Below are 16,419 nucleotides of genomic sequence, written 5' to 3' on the forward strand. Positions count from 1 at the left end.
CAGCGATATCCTGGCTTTTACTTTGGGAAAAACACCATCCGGACACACGGCTTGTGGGTTTTGTGTTTCTTTCTTTTTTTTTTTTTTATCTTTTCTTCATTTGTTTTAAAACAATATAGTGCAGCAGCACTTCTCACAGTAGAATATAATGGTCAATTTTAGTATAAAAGAAAAAACATTCTCAGAGATTTGTAAATGCACTTAGTGCTTGAACAGGCCTTTCAGGGATACAGTACCTCTCTTCCGAGCACAATCACCTTGGGTTTCATCGGGGTATTTTTCGTTCTTTATCCATTAGACATCAAAACACTTTGTATTCTGTGGTGTGGAGCCGTTTTTAAATGAATAAATCTATTAAAGACGTAATTACACATAGTGAATAACGGACCCTAATGAGCATTTTGGAACTGAAAAGAGAAAAAGAGGAGGTATGTGAGTGCCCCAGTACCGCGGTCGCCTCTAACCCAGCACCAAGGTAGAACTGACAGTAAAGAGGGAAATAAAACAGCCTGGAAGTGTGAGACCTGGGGGTAGGAAAGGGGCTGGGGGGGTCCCTCTGGGCACTGAACCCCCTGGTTGAATGGGAATAAGAGCCAGTGGCCAACGTGGGGCTGGGCGAGGAGGAGGAGGATGAGGAGGAGGAAGAGGGGTGTGAGGAGACTCTGTAGCAGCCAACACGTAGATGTACAGCCTAGTCAACTAAAAAAAAAATAACAAAACTTAGAAAACAAAATAATCTGTTCAAGTTTTCAAGTGTTTTTCTCTTAAATAGCCTCCAGACTGTCCCCAGTTATTAGCTTTAATCAAAGCAGTGCAAGTTACGGACTTCAGCTACAGGTCAGGCGCCAGCTCCCTGCGGGCGCCGGGCTGGGACCGGCTGCGGTGAGCCTGGCACAGGGCTCAGCCCCGCACGGACCCGGCCGGGTGCCCGCAGGGTCGGAGCCTCCTCTCCCTGGATAGCAGCAACTCGTAGCGATTCCCTGTTCACATTCGTGGAGATAAAATGATTTCTGAGCTATAGAGATAGACAAGCGGTCCTTCGTCCTTCCAGCGGGATGCGGGTGTATCCAGTCTGGGGACCCCGGGGAAATGCCAGTGTCCCGGGAGCCCTTTCGGCAGCCGACCCCGTGTGTCCCCCTCCCCGTCCCCCTGCCACCGTCGCTGCCGCGGTCCGGGACCCGCGCGGTGCCGGAGGGGAGCGCGGCTCGCGCCGGAATCCTCGCCCTGGGTTTGGGAAAAGCAGCATCGGTTCCTTATCTGTAGACGGGCAGGCGGATGTGGGCGTGCTGGTGGTCCAAGAGCCTTGGCACAGACACGGTCTCGTAGCCCTTGCCCAGCATCTGCTCCTTGATGCAGGGCGGGTGGATGTCGTTGATGAGATACTCCAGGGACTGGAGGCTGCTGCTGAGGATGGAGGTATTGCAGAGCGTCTTGCTGGGCAGCCCCTCGCCCGGGGGCACCCCCAGCTCGCGGGGCCCGGCCCCCAGCTCCGGCGGGTTGTAACAGTCGCTGTTGGGGGTCACCAAGATGCTGTTCCAAGGGGGGGCGAAGTATTGCCCCACCGAGAAGTTGCCGTGCATGCAGTTCAAGGGGGACGAGCTCACCTTCTCGGCCGCGCCGCCCAGCGCGTAGGGCCGCGACGCACCCGCGCACGTCTCGGGGGACTTGCTGAGGGCCCCCCCGCTGCCCCCGCTGTACATCCGCAGGTGCTGCTGCTGCTGCTTCTGCTGCCACACCAGGTAGTCCATGCCCTCGGGGTAAACACCCGCCTTGGGTCCCAGCACCGTGGTCGGGTTGGAGCCCAGCGCCAGCTCAGCACCTTTGCGGCACTCGGGCAGCACGGCACCGGCGTAGGCACCGGTGAAGGCGCCGTGCTTGGCCGGGCTGGGGTTGGTGGCCACCACGGCCGGGCAGCCTGGCTGGGCACCCTGCGCCTGGCACTGCTGATTGATCTGGTAGATGATGCTCTGGATGGAGGGCAGGTTGGACGGCGGCAGCGCCAGGCTCCTGCCCGCCAGCGGCAGCACGGAGGCTGCCACCGTCACGTTGGGGGGCACGGGACCCTCCAGCTGCTTCTGGCCACCGTGGTAGCTCAGCTGCCCGGCGCAGGAGGGACCTTGAGCTAAAGTGCTTGACGCGGGGTAGGGAGCGACGCCGACCTGGGCGGGCGAGAGCTTAGTCCGCTTCCCCTCCGAGTTCTTCACCACGCTTTTGCCGGAGGCTTTGACGATGGCCAGGAGACCCTGGTAGCCGCCGGCATGCAGGGGGTAGGGGCTGTACCGCTGCCCCGTGGTGTCGTAGCCATTGACCGTCCGGTTAAGGTGCTTGTGCTGGGGGACCCTGATGTTGGTGGGGAAGATCTTGATGGTCAGCGGGCTGTTGGCCACCTTCTGTGCGTAGGCATCCAGCTCGGCGGGGCTGGGGTAGCGCGGGGAATGCATCGGTGCCGCCGTCTCACCTGCGGGAGCAAAGCGTAGGGTGAATCCGGTGCCGTTGGGAAGTGGGGACCCGGGACCCCATCAGCCACCACCCGCTGCCGGCAGAAACCAGGTCACGGCACCAACCTGCCCCCTCCCGCTGACGGAGTCACTTGTAAGTGGCCTAAAATAAACTCGGTGTGGAGAATGGAAATGTCACTTTACCCAACAGGGGAATCTTTCTCCGAGATTGGATTTAAACTACATTATACAAGCAATTTCATGGGTGCTTTGCGCTGCTACGAGAACCTCACCAAAAATGGAAAAGCATTGCATTTACCAGCCATAAATCAGCAGTTCCTATAATGAGCACAAAAATGTCACTTTTATGCAATTTTACAGATGAACAAAACTGGTGAAATTAACTGTGGTAACCTACTGGAGTCAGCAAAAGCCACTGCGGGAAAAAAATGTATATATGTATATAGTTTTGTTCCTTTCAAACTCCTTCCCGAGCAAGTTTCTGCCATTCTGGTGTGAAAACTCATTTGTCGTACCCATTATACTTTCATTTGGAGTTTATCTTGAGTATCCAATGAGCCACCAACTGTGAAAATGATTAAATCTACAAAATCTATCTAGTAGATGGAATAAATTAGGTGTTTAAAATCTCCACACACACACACACATACAGAGGCACATGCACACACATGCCAGTACACAGGGGATGATGTCTGCTCCCTGGCCCTGCCAGGGGATGTCTGCAGCATCCTAGGAATGACAGATCCAGAGTGTGCCCCAGCGACAGGTTTTGCAAGGGAGACATGGTCAAGCTGGGGGGGATTAGGGCTGGGACCCCCCCTAATGAGGAGCCCTTCCCCTGCTTCAGGACAATTTTGGATGCTCCCAAGCAGCACATCCCCAAGGTACCCAGGGAAAGGGACTGCAGGCACCCAGCGTCCCTGCAGGGATGCAGAGGAGCACTTAGCTCCGGATGCCACCGGGACCAGGGATTCCTGAGGGATTCCATGGTCGCAAAGTCACCGTGGAAGAGCTGCGCCATCAGGTGCATCCAGCACACCTAACCAAGCCGTGACAGTGGCCTGCCTCAATCCTGCTCCAAGTGATGCTGCCCGCACGTGTGGGAACAACCTTCAAACCAGGATTCAGGGGGACGTTCCATGTCAGCGTGCTGTTTGGGGACGCAGGAGCGAGGCCTCTCTCCATCCTCTCCACCCGAGTGGTGCAGCAGTAATTGCAGAGGCAGCACGGCGGAGCGTTCACCAGCCATTCCCCCCATTAAGCAAATGTTATGGGCTTTTTACAGGTGTCTTAAATAGACGTTGTTATTAACGAGTATATTAAGCCAATTAAAACCAGGGACTCTGAGCAGGATTTAATGTAGCTGCTGGGAGACAGGAGGCACCGCAGCTCCCTATGGCATGACACGTGCAGGCACATGGCATCCCAAGCTGCGCCACAGGCACATCCCTGGCATGGACCATCCAACCTCCGTGAAGCTCCAGGGCCCGGGTGGTACCTGCAGAGCTGCACAGGGCACACAGGAGCGTGCAGCAGGGCACGGGCACGGCACACGGAGTCACACACATCTGCATTCCCCTTCATGCCGGCACCGCTGTCCTTGGAGGTGGCAGCATCGTGAATACTCAATTAACATGACACTAATTAGCTGGTGACATTTGCAGAATCCCTAATGAGCCCATTCCATGGAAACGCTCCTTTCCTAGGGAAAATATTAAAAGAAAAGGGGACATTGATGGAGGGAGGAGGGAGGTGGCATCGCCCGTGGCCACTGCGGCCAAAACGCCGTCCCCAAGCACTGGGACTGCAGGGATGCTTTTGGGACAGCCCCATGCAGCCACCCCGGGTGCTGCCCGCTCCTGTGGCACAGGCAGAGCTGCTGCTGAGCCGAGCTTGGCCAAGGGTATCCCACTTGTGAGCCCCGGTGCCGGCGTGTGCCCACGGAATGCCGCACCCAACGGCGAGCCAGCTGATGGGAGAGCCAGGAGCCGCCTTTGCCGCCTCTCTGTGCCAGCCGGGCTGGCTGTGACAAGCCACCAGCTCGGTGTGTTGTCACGTTTGAGGGTGACGCACCGAACCCCCGCCGGGAAGATGACAGAGCAAGCGGTGTGCCGGGGGCTCCAGCGGCTCCGGCAGCTCCGGTGCTCCCCCTCTCCGCAGTAATTACTGCTTTCCAATGGGCTGTAATTACTGCGAGAGGCAAACTGTCCCCAACCAACCACCCACCCAACCAACCACCCAGCGCCAGCACCCGCCAGGCACAGGCAGCCTCACACCATCCGCTCGCTCCAGCATTGCCCCCTCCTCTTCCACTTGGACCATCGGAGCCATCACACCGGGATCTCACTCCTAAATCCAGGCACTGGGCACAGGGACAGGCCCCCATCAACAGTGTTGTTTCTCTGGCTCCCTGCTCCCTCTCTCACCAGTGTTCCCACAGGATGCGGCCGGCACACTCCCCGCTCCGAGCTTTCCCTCCCTCCCTGACCTGCTCTATTTTTCCAGCCTGCACTCAATAACAGCTAAATAATTGAATCTGCTCAGCAGCCAAAGATTTGGTTTGAATTTTATTGGAATTTTAAATTGTTTTGTTTCTTCAGTATTTTATTACTGTAAATGGAAAATGCATTGCCCGCAGTAATAATCCGATGGCTTTTTATATTACTCCAAGCTCCTGCTCCCAGCATTATTGGAAAGCCAGGCAGAAACGAGAAGCCATTATAATGGCAGCACAGGCTTATAAGATTACGCCTCCAGCTAAACAACTTTTTACTTTAGCAAATTGGCCACCAAACCCGGTTCGAGACACAGATGTAAATCCCAGACCCCACCGGTGCCGCGAGCCGGAATAAATCCCTGTTTATGGGTCAGGAAGTTCTGGCCCCGCCATGCCCCGAGCAGCCGGGTCTGAGCAAAATGTCCAACAGGGACGGGGGTGCCCTGAGAAACCCCCCAACAGCCTCCCCTGACATATGCATGTGTGCTATGTCCCTTCTATCCCCTGCATCCCCCACATCCCTGCATCCCCTACATCCCTGCATCCCGCATATCCCCTGAATCCCCAGCATCTCCTGCATCCCCCACATCCCTGCATCCTGCATATCCCCTGAATCCCCAGCATCTCCTGCATCCCTCACATCCCCAGGATCCCCCATTCCCCAGCATCTCCCATATACTCCCCATGCCCTGCATCCCCAGACACTCCCGTGCCATGTCCATCTGCAGTCACAGCCCTCAAGCACTGGGAAAGGAGGAGAAAAGATGGGGAGAAAGGAGGTGAGGGAAGCAAACCAAAGCCATCCTTAGGGCAGAAGAGACCAAAGCCAACCAGAGACCAACCACATGGGGCTTGTGCTCGCAGGAGTCCACCAGCACAAACCCACAACAGTCCCCAATTACCCCAGCCTGGCTCCACTGGGACACAATGGGCGCCAGTTAAGCCCAGCTGCCGGGCCCCTAATTAACCCTGATTTTAACTGTACACTTTTAAAGGCACTAAAGCGGTTACAAAGTGGAGAACAAGGCAAGGTTAATAGCGCAGACCTAAATTGCAGGCCCGCGGGGCCCGGGCCCCATAGCAATAATAGACCTGTCTGTGCTGCTCAGCTGTCAGTCAGGCGAACAATTCGGCACCCGAGGAGCTCACAGGAGCTGCATCGGGGCTCTGGGAATCAGTGTCTGCTCCGTGAAAGCAGTCTGGGATCAAAACGGTGCCAGGAAAGATGCTCAGCACCGGGAAGGATGCTTGGTACAAGGAAGGATGCTCAGGACCAGGAAGAACAGGAAGGATGCTTGGCATGAGGAAGCAGGGATGCTTGGTACCAGGAAGGATGCTCAGGACCAGGAAGAACAGGAAGGACGCTCCATGTTGGCCTCACAGCCCCTGCCATACCTGGGCCTGGTGCCGGCAGCAGCATCCCTGGCTGAGCCCCCTTGTCCCTGAATGAGGGCGAATGCCTGCACCAGCAATTTATGGCTTTAATTTTCAGGCCATGATGCTGCAGGAGACGCTGCGCTCCCCGGGGCGCTTGTCCCACTCTGGAAGGGGACAGTGAGCAGGATGTTGGGGTACATCCCGGGAATCAGCGCTGGCGCCAACACAGCCCTGAGCAAGGACTCAGCGGGGACAACCCGAGCAGCAGCACATGGCACTTAACCGGTTAACAGCCGCACGAAAGACACGCACTGCATCCCTGCCTCCATTCCCTCCCTCCTCTTCCAGATAAGATGGGACAAACCTTATTTTTACACATCCAAAGCACTAAAATCTTTTGCAACAAATGAGAGAAGGAATCTGGGCAGTAAATCTTTACAAAGCTGCTGATTTTGAAGCCACAGATGGAAGCTACCTGGTGGTTTGCTTGAGCCCTACTTTCTATGGCTCCAAAGGAAAACACTTCTCATGCCTTTCTCTGGGCAGCCCTTCACGAGGAACAGCCAAGGGCTTGGCCATGGTTTTCTGCTTCAAACCACAACGTGAAGCCCTGGTTGCTTTGCTATCATGTGGCCCCATTGCCACGTTCCCCCTCAGAAGGGGCATTTCCCGGGGGTCACCCTGCCCTGCCCTGAGCATCCTCTCCCTCCCCATCCTCTACTTCCTTTCCCATCCTCACCCTCCCTCCCATCCTGCCATGGAAAGCAAGCGCTGGGTTCTGCTCCTGCTCTGCCTCCCCGAGCCAGAGGCGCAAAAGGGCAGCAATTAGGCAGGACGTGTCATTAGCAGAGGGGCAGGAGGCGGTGGGAAGGGGAGCGATGCTCAGAGCAGGGGGTGGAGGCAGGAGGAGCCGCTGGGACCGGGGCGGCCGCTCAGTGATCACCGTGCCAATGGCTCCTATTAAAAAATAATAGTGCTGCAGCCTCCAAATGAATTAAACTCTGTGAGAGCCGAGTGCTCGTCCCCTGGCTCTGGGAGGACACAGGAAGGAGATCCCAATGTCTCCAAAGCTTTAAAAAGCATCAGAAATCCCATTTTTCTCTGCCTGCGACACTGGGAACAGATTTCGGAAGAGCAAAACCCTAAATATTTGCAAAACACTTGGAAGAAACTTCAATATTTGCGAAACACTTGGAAGAAATATCAATATTTGGGAAACACTTGGAAGAAACGTCAATGTTTGGAAAATACTCGGGAAAAAAACAAACAAAACCTGGTACATTTCACAAATCAATAAAGTCCTTGAAGTTTGTGGTCCGAGCCGCAGATGGCAAAGCTAGCACCGGCTGCCGGCGTGGCAGGGAGCAGGGTGCTGGCACTGGGAGCACGGCAAATCACTGGGGGTGCCACTGGAGCTGGGGGGGTCACTGAGGGGATGCCCAGACCCAGGGTGACCCATGGGGGTGTGCGGCACCCAGCCCTGAGCTGGTTTTGGGGTGCAGAGGGGGCCGCTGGTGCTGCCACCCCCTGCACCACTCACCCTGCACCAGGCAGGTCGTGCTGCTGTCACACTGTGAAGAAGAGCAGTGGTTTCTATGGTGACGGTGTCCCCAGGATGGGTGGCACAGAGGCTGGATGCTGTTGGGGTCCCCAGACCCCCAGCAAGGACAGCAGCCACCCATAACCACCATCACCCTCAGCATCACCGCAGCTGCCCCCCCAAAATGCTTCATTCCTGATGCATACCCCCCCGCCCCCCACTCCCCAGCCTCTAAAAGCATCCTCTGGCAGAGCATCCCCTGGTGCGAGGAGATGAGAGACAAACACGCCCCGGCTTCGGGGGCTTAAATGAAAACCAACTCCAGAAATAACAGTGGGAGAAATCCATCTGGATAACCGTAGGTGGCAAACCCCGCGCAGGAGCCGTAATCTGCAAAGACAACAGAATTCATGACAAAGCACAAAGGGAAGCGCCGGGCTCCGCCGTCCCCAGATATTCATCCGTTAACACGTTCTCTTTTTAGGCTGACATGTCATTTCAGACGGGCCTTTTCTTCCTCCCCTTTCTTCTCCCCCTTGCTCGGCGCGCGGCTCTGCCGAGGCGGCTGCTGAATTGGATCACCTCAGGGCGAGCACTTTATTATCTGCAGTCAAAGCGTCACCACAAATACCCGTCTACACACACACGTGTCACTTCCCATTTGTCTCCTCCACGAGGTATTAGCGCACCGTGGCACCGCGTCCACCGGCGCGGCGAAGCCGAACGGTGCCGGGCGGGAGGCGCATCGCGGCCATGAGGATGCTCCGGTGCCACCCCAATGCTGCCCTGACGCTACCCCAATGCCACCCCGATGCCACCCTTAAGACATCCAGATGTCACCCTGCCACCACCATGATGCCACCCTAATACTGCCCTAAAGCCACCTACATGCCACCCAACACTGCCCCAGCACAGCCCTGATGCCACCCTGATGGCCCCTGATGCCATTCTACCACGAGGACAGGAGGGACCCCATTGCAGCTCCTCCCAGCCTCTCCCCAGCCCTTCTGTTCGTTCATTGATGGTGAAACAGCATCTGAATCATTTTAAGCCATGGGCTTTGCATCCCAAATGTGGCTGCTGGTGCCCACAGCACCCCATCCCTGCTGACTGGAGCGGAATGGGCACCCCTGGGGCAGCAGATGCCCCATCCCTGGGTCTGCAGCCCCACACAGCCCCATTGGTACCCAGGAACCTGCTCCATGCCTGGTGGACTGCTGTGGCCCTGGAAAGTTTGGGCACAACCCAAAACCCCACCGTGTGCTGGGGCATTATGAGTGAATCCCACCCATAGACCAGGGCTCTGACCTGGTGGCCCCAGCACCGAGCGGCCCCCCCCCTCCCATCCATCCCCCCACGCACGTGACCCATTGAAAAGTGTTTTTGCAGCGTTTCCTGGCAGGGAAAGTGCAAGTCAACAGCACATTTTGGGCAGGGCAGTTAATTGAACTCCTTTTTATGGCACGTATATAAATACACAGACCCATCATTAACCGATCCCTTCCAGAAACTGAAAATGAAAGAATTAATCTTACTTCACTCATGTGTAAGCCCTCATGAAATTAAAATGATATTTTATGGGTGTGTACAAAAGCAGAGCCTTGCTGCAGCTACTCTAATGAAAATGCCCTTGGAATCACTAGAATTGGGGAATGAGAAGCCATTAAACGGGGCTTTATCCCATATGCAATTAAACAGTTTTATCACTGATGAGAGTCTCCCCCACGGGTCAGTGTGAGAGGTGTGGGTGACCCTGGAGTTGGGTCCCCAGCATCACCTCTCATTAGTATTTTAATGACCCAGCCAGAGCCCTGGGAGGGCTTTTGGCTCAAGCCACCCCCGAAGAGCCATTTCTCACACTATTCTCACTGGGCTGAGGTCCCACGGGGCCGACAAGGGCCAGGCCAAGGGGAATGGCTTTAACCTGCCAGAGGGGAGACTGAGATGAGCTCTGAGGCAGAAGCTCTTCCCTGTGAGGGTGCTGAGGCGCTGGCACAGGGTGCCCAGAGAAGCTGTGGCTGCCCCATCCCTGGCAGTGTTCAAGGCCAGGCTGGACACAGGGGCTTGGAGCAACCTGCTCTAGTGGAAGGTGTCCCTGTCTGTGCAGGGGGTTGGAACTGGATGAGCTTTAAGGTCCCTTCAACACAAACCAGGCTGGGATTCCATGACCCCCAGCACAACACCAGCCCCAGCCCCACCAGTAGGATGCTCACAGTGAGCAGTGATGGTAGCACAGAGGGAGCACCCCATAACTCCCAGCTCCACGTGGCTCCCAGCCCTTTGGGGAGCACACACCCTGCACCCACACACCCAGCCCCGGTGCTGGCTGAAGGAGAGCACACAGAAAGGAACATGTAACTAAATACAAGCCACCACGACATCACTGCAGAGAGCAAGAGCAGCAGAGTTTGGCCAAGCCGAGAGTGGTATTATTTGATTTATAATTTAAATAAAGCTCAGGATTCCTGTAATGTGCACAGAATAAAATCAAAAGAGACCAGGCTGCTGGAGTTAATTGGACGTGATATTTTCCTGAGGATGCTGCTTCTCTGCAGGCTCCTGCTCCTCGGCTGGATGTGGGCAGATGCAGGCAGGGCTCCGGGCACCCTCCTGCTGCCTCCTGCATCCTTCTTGAGGATGCATCACTGCCATGCTGGGATGTTGCCTGCGATGCAGCCTTGGCATTACCAGCATTGGAAACAGGCTGCTGCCATAAACTGGCACCGCAGCAAAGTCACCCATAGCATTTACCAGGATGGATTTCATGGGATGCACCGAGCCCACACCAGCACGTGGGGCACCGAGACGGAGGGGGGACAGCAATTAGAAGGAGAGCCAAGGGGCAGAGCCAGGGGGTGATGGCAGAGGGGCCGCCAGCTCCCAGCACAGGCAGCAGAATTACTCAGCTCACCTTTTACATGAAATTAATACAAAAATTAATCAGCGGCGCGGGCAGGGTAATAGGATTTCACAGTGGTGCCGGGCCAGACGGCCAACGCGCCCAGAGCCAGACTCATTTAATATCGACAGAAACAATGCCAGAGGACAGAAATAAGACCCATAAAGATAATTACTGAGATACTCAGGAGCAAATTAAGTAATCAGAGGCACTTCTAAATTGTGCCTCGTTTGAAGAGGACGCTCTGTGGCGATTACCCACGCCGGCGCGCAGGAGGCTCGGCCCCGGCTCCCGGCCCGTCTGCACCGCGCTTACCGCAGGTGCCATAAATAAAGGAGGGAAAATCGTCTTCCCAACCAGATGCGTGGCCCTGGATGTCACCTGCAATTTAATCTGCACAAGCGGGAGGCTGAGGGGAGCGAGACGTGCTGGGTCTGCCCATAATGAGCGGAAGCATACGGGCAGCTAAACTTTGATTAAGGTGACCTGGCTGGCGGCAGCCGGTGGCGAGCACGGCGCAGGGGTCCAGCCAGGGATCTTGGCTGCCACCACACACCATCCACCCCAGGGGACAGATCCGGTGTGGGACAAGCCGCGGGGATCTCGGGTGAGCACGGTCCTGCCCCAAGGGATGAGGTGCAATCAGCCAAAAGCCTCAGTGCACCATCCAGCCTGGGGTCTGACTTCGAAACCCATTCTCCTCCCATCAGCATGGCTCAGAGACACCCTGTCACTCCGGTGCTGGGACCCTCCAAGAGCAGCTCTCCCCACCCATGGGTGCCTTGGTGATGCCCTATATGGGCTCCCACTCCCCAAACCTTTTCTTAGCATCGTCTATGGTGGGGTGGGAAATACTTGGGAGCACCCACCTCCCCAGCAGGAGCACGCTCGTAGGCTTCATCCCCATGAGCCGAGATGGTCCTGGGCTCAACCAGGGATGGGTGGATTTATCCTGACCTCAGCATCACACCAGGCTCGACGCAAAGGTTCCTGGTGCCAAACACCTCTGGAAAACCCTGCCAGGCTCAGCGTGCCCATGGGCCTCAGAGCGCATGGGCATGGCTGAGCTAACACCCCATGGCATCACAGTGCACTGGAGCCAGACCCTGGTGCCAGCCCTGAGCTGCTCAGGCATGATGGTTGAGGAATAATTTTCCAGGAGCAACATCCGTTTCCTTTCCAGACACTAACAAGGGGACAACCCGAGCAGCACCGTTAGCTCTGGGTCCACACAGGCACCTACCAGCTTTGCTGCCACACCAAGATCCCCCAGTTGCTGACATCCTGATGGGTGCTCGGGGGCAAACACCTTGGAGGCACCAATCCCACCTATCCCTGTGATCACCAGTGCACACAGACGTCTTCCCTGCCTACAACACGAGGGTGCCCATCACCCTGCCTCTGGCTTAGCTGCCCTTTTCCCTGGCATGATGCTGTTCCAAAACTTGGGGAGCTTCACCCCAAAAACCAACCCTCCTTGCTGCCAGTGTGACCCAAGCACCATCAGAGCAATGCTGCGGTCCTCAGTATCCCCCAAACCCCATGCCCGGCTCACTCGAGGTGCCCAGGTAAAGGGGAAAAACACATCTCCATGAAAATAGAGATCATTAAACAAATGCCCAGGGGCTGTCACAGCCTAACAAGCAGAGCTTTAGCAGCTGATTTGTCTTCAGCCAGCAATGTTTAAAAATCCAACTGAGACCAGCAGAAAAATATCCACTCCCCTCTTTAAAACACACATTCATCACTTGAGAATCTTAATGCGCCTTTCCCAGCCGAGGAGGTCAAACACGCCTGCCTAAAGCAGGCTCATTAAATATACATTTAATCACGGTTTGGATTGAGAGACAAAGGCTGGGAGAGACAGGTGCTTTGCTGGAGTGACCTTTTGGATCCCATTTTAATGTAACTAGTTTACAGCTTATCTGAAAGGCCAGCTCCTGGGGAAGGCAAGCCGCAGCCAAATGGGGAAGGTAATTAGGGGAGGAAGGGATGGGGAGGTTTGGGGGGCTGCAGAGCAGGCGACAGCAGCATCCTCTGCGCCGCTTCCAGGCAGCTCTGCAACATGTCCTGAAGTTCCACTTATCAACCAGAGCAACCCAATTTAATTTGCTTATCTCGTCTCCTTCCTCCCCCTCCCTCCCTCCCCGCTTCTGCTGCTCTGGTTAATTATCGGTTAAATAAATGTCTTTTTCAATAGGGGAAGCAGCATCAAAGCGGACACATCCCTGTGTCCGTCCCCCCCCCCCCCCCGACCCGGGGCACTTACACTTGCGCGGCTCCAGCGCCTTGTTGGGGCAGGCGAGGTGCTGGGCTGGGGGGTTCTGGGTCCTCTGCAGACACGCCAGCATGGTCCTGGCCTCCGGGTGGGCAGCGCCGGCCCCGCCACCGGCCTGTGCCCTGCCAACAGGAGAGAGAATCCGGTCAGGAGCTGCCCATCACCATCCTGCCCATCCAGCCGCTCCCCGGGCACTGGAGCTGCAGCAGGAGCCCCCGGTGCCGCACGCTGCTCAGAGCCCTTCCCTCCTTCACAGATAACAACTCTGAGAGCCTTAAAGAAATATGAATGTATATAAAATAAACATGAAGGTCTCAGCGGGCGGTTTGTGCTTCCTGCAAAGCTTTCCACCCTTCCCAGCGGGAATGGGGCAGAGCCGGGATGCCTCTCCGGCACCAGTGCCAGACCGCTCTGCCGGCGTGCCAGTCAGTGCCTCCTGGCAATACAGTGATCCCGCCGGCTCCGGGCAAGGCTGGGGAAAGACAGTGTTAAAATCCCACTCGGGGTCCTGGGATCTGTCGCCAGCTCCCAGCTGGCATCAAAAATCTGCTCAACAAAAGCTTGAGGGGTCAAGCCAAAGTCATCGCCGCCACCGCTCTGCTCATTGTACATCCTTCAGCAGCCGCCACCGAGGGCATGAATTATAACCAGTTGCTGCTGACACCCTCCCACTGCTCCGGCTGGCGCAGGGAGTGATATTCCCACTTGGAGAGGGCAGGGAGACGTGGGCAGGAGCAGCAGAAAACAGGCAGCAGTGCCCGTCCTCCGGCGTCGTGGCTTCGGAGCCGTCGCCCTCCCGGCTGAATGTTTACTGGGTGTCATAGATGGGGGTCACAGATGGGGGTCACAGCCGGGTACATCACTTCACATGCTCCATCGTGCGGGAATCATCCTCCTGCAGCCAGCTGGGACGTTTCCCACATGCCTCAGTGTTGGCAAACAGTGCCGCGACTGGTGTGCAGGGGAGCGTGCGGTGGCCTTGGGTTCGCACCAGCAGAGCCTGTGCCCATCAGGCAGCAAAGCAGGGATGTGGTTCCAGAGCTGTGCCCGGGGCTCTCCTTGCTCCACTGGTTTCAATGTCACCCTTCAAAACACACCTTTGCAGTCACTAAGGACACGCAGCCCATGGTACCCGTGCTGCTCGCTCCCGCATCATGCCCCACTCTGCCGGGCAGGGAGGTCCCAAGCTGGCGATGGGACCCACATGGGGTGTCAGTGCAAAGGCCAGGCTCTGCCCAAGGATGCTGGGGGGGGGGGGTTTACCCCATCCCCTCCATGCTGCAAACCAGGGGCCAAGGGAAGAGACTCGTTAGCGAAAGGTGTGAGGAGCAGGAGGGGAGGAGGAAGTCATCTAATACGAAGCAGGTGTCTGGAGAACCCAAATTGTGCTGTTTTCTCCTAATAATGAAGTATTCATGAGTAAAAGCCTTTTTCACTACTTTCTTAAGATACTAATTTCACAACAAGCGCCTTGTTACCATGCAATTATTCCAATCGTGCATTTCTCCCAGATTCCATCTGTCCTCGCGCTCTCTAAATGAAAGACAATCATGTAACCACCTTTCATTATTCACTATTTTACTTTCAGCAAAGGTACCCTGAAAGAAATGATTTCCTCTGAAAGGGACTTTTATTCAGTTTCAAAACCAATTTTCTCCTATTACTGTCTTAAAAAAAAAAAAGGAGGGGGGCAGGGAGGTGTTTTTATTTCATGCATTACATCTCCTTTGTTAACGCAGCTCACAGTAAAAGCAGCCGTATCCATTTTCTGGCTTCGATTTCTGGTAATTTTAAAATATGCCATTACAATCAGGCAGAAATTATACAGTTTGAAAAGAGAATGAAGTGCTTCTTATTCAGAGGCTGAGTGAGCGCACTTGACTGCCGGGGAGCTCGCCTCTCCCCGCCGGGACTCGGGGTTCATTACACAGCTCCTGCGTGCGCCCACCGGCACCGGAGCTGCTCTGCATCCGCGCCAACCCCATCCCCATGGGATGGACCCACGGCTGCAGTGAGGATGGCATCAGCTCTGGCCATACCTGAGCCTCAGCCCCGCGGTGACCTGGGGCTGGCGTCCTGCCCCATGTCACCATCTGGCCGATTAGCGGGCGGACGTCACCTCCTCCCCTGCAGCCAGGCCGGCTCCTCGCCGGGACGCTGCCCCGTGTCCCTGGCAAACACAGGCTTGGAGCGTGGCTTGGGATGATGCCGGATGTGCATCAGGTCCCTGCTGATTCCCAGGGGAATCAGGGCTGAGAGCAAGTAGAAAGCACTCAGGGGTGGGGTAGCATGGGGTGAGCGGAGAGGGTAACCAGCCACCAAATCTGCGTGCTGACCAGAAGGTGAGGATATAGCTCCAGGACAGGGCTGAGCCCTAGGGCAAGGGGGCTGCTGGTGGCCAGTCACAGGAGCTGTTGGCACCCTTAGTCCTGGGGTCCCTGCCTGTGACAGAGGGGTGGAACTGGATGAGCTTTAAGGTCCCTTCAACCCAAACCAGTCTGGGATTCTCTGATAAATAAAGCTACTGATTAATTCAAACCCATTTTGTCCCCTTTTCCCACCATCACGCAGTGGGATGAGTTTTCCAACTATGCTATGTTTCACCCCACCTCAATGGGCACACATCATAACTACAATGACCCCACACATTCCACAAACCCAACCCTCTATCCCAGCCCCTAAAGCGCCCGTAGGCGAGAGGGTGGGCGCCGGCACAATGGGCATCTGTGCCGCGGTGGCATTTCACTAATGCCGCTCAGAAAAGCCCCTGAATCAGCTGATGGGAATTGGGCGCTGGGCTGGCCGAACGCTTAGCGCCGGCTTAGTTAGCTCCATCTGCATTTGAACTAATTCCAATCAGCAGGATCCGATTTAGTTCAAGCTGCTCTGGCTCTTCTGTGGCAGGAAAGACAACTCAGCAGTTTTGCCCAACCACCCCAAGCCTCAGCCCAGCCAGTGGCACATGGCGAGAGGGGTCCCTTGGGGACACCCGGGGCAGGGTCCCCCAGGAGCCCCACATCCCACAGCATCGCTCCCCAACCCTGGCATCACATCATCCCCCTCCATCCTCCTGCAGCCCTTCTCCGACCGCTCCTTCCCACCCTGTGCTGGCTAATTTCAGAGCCCTATCTCTACATCGCACTATTTATAAGCCCAAGGTCTTTGTGACTTTAATAAAAACACAAACCCGACACCCTCCATGTCTAAAGCCCCCAGTGCCGGGAGGGTTTGGCACCTCCTCTGACATCAGCAGCTGATAAGTCGGGCTTATCTCCTCCGAGAGCCCCGCAAAGGTCCCTCCGGCGAGATAAGGCCTCGCAGCTGTCGATGGAGGCTTTCACGGGCAAGGATTTAGATAAAGGAAAATGT

The 16,419-nt window shown here is 56.0% G+C and overlaps 1 protein-coding gene across 2 annotated transcripts in view; it reads right to left on the reverse strand.

Moving 5' to 3' along the window:
* The window catches only part of FAM222A (family with sequence similarity 222 member A), a 28,674-nt gene continuing 12,255 nt past the window's right edge, over positions 1 to 16,419 (reverse strand). Inside the window, exons 2-3 of one of the 2 annotated variants that reach the window (XM_030501097.1) lie at positions 13,042 to 13,172; positions 1 to 2,458 (exon numbers count right to left, since the gene is read on the reverse strand). In XM_030501097.1, the coding sequence (XP_030356957.1) occupies positions 1,254 to 2,458; positions 13,042 to 13,123 (1,287 nt within the window). In that variant the 5' untranslated portion in view covers positions 13,124 to 13,172 and the 3' untranslated portion in view covers positions 1 to 1,253. Of the gene's footprint in view, positions 2,459 to 13,041; positions 14,854 to 16,419 lie in introns of those variants that run through there. The other variant, XM_030501098.1, reaches the window with a different exon arrangement.

Source organism: Strigops habroptila, chromosome 11, assembly GCF_004027225.2.
Source record: "Strigops habroptila isolate Jane chromosome 11, bStrHab1.2.pri, whole genome shotgun sequence".
Lineage (NCBI taxonomy): Eukaryota > Metazoa > Chordata > Aves > Psittaciformes > Psittacidae > Strigops > Strigops habroptila.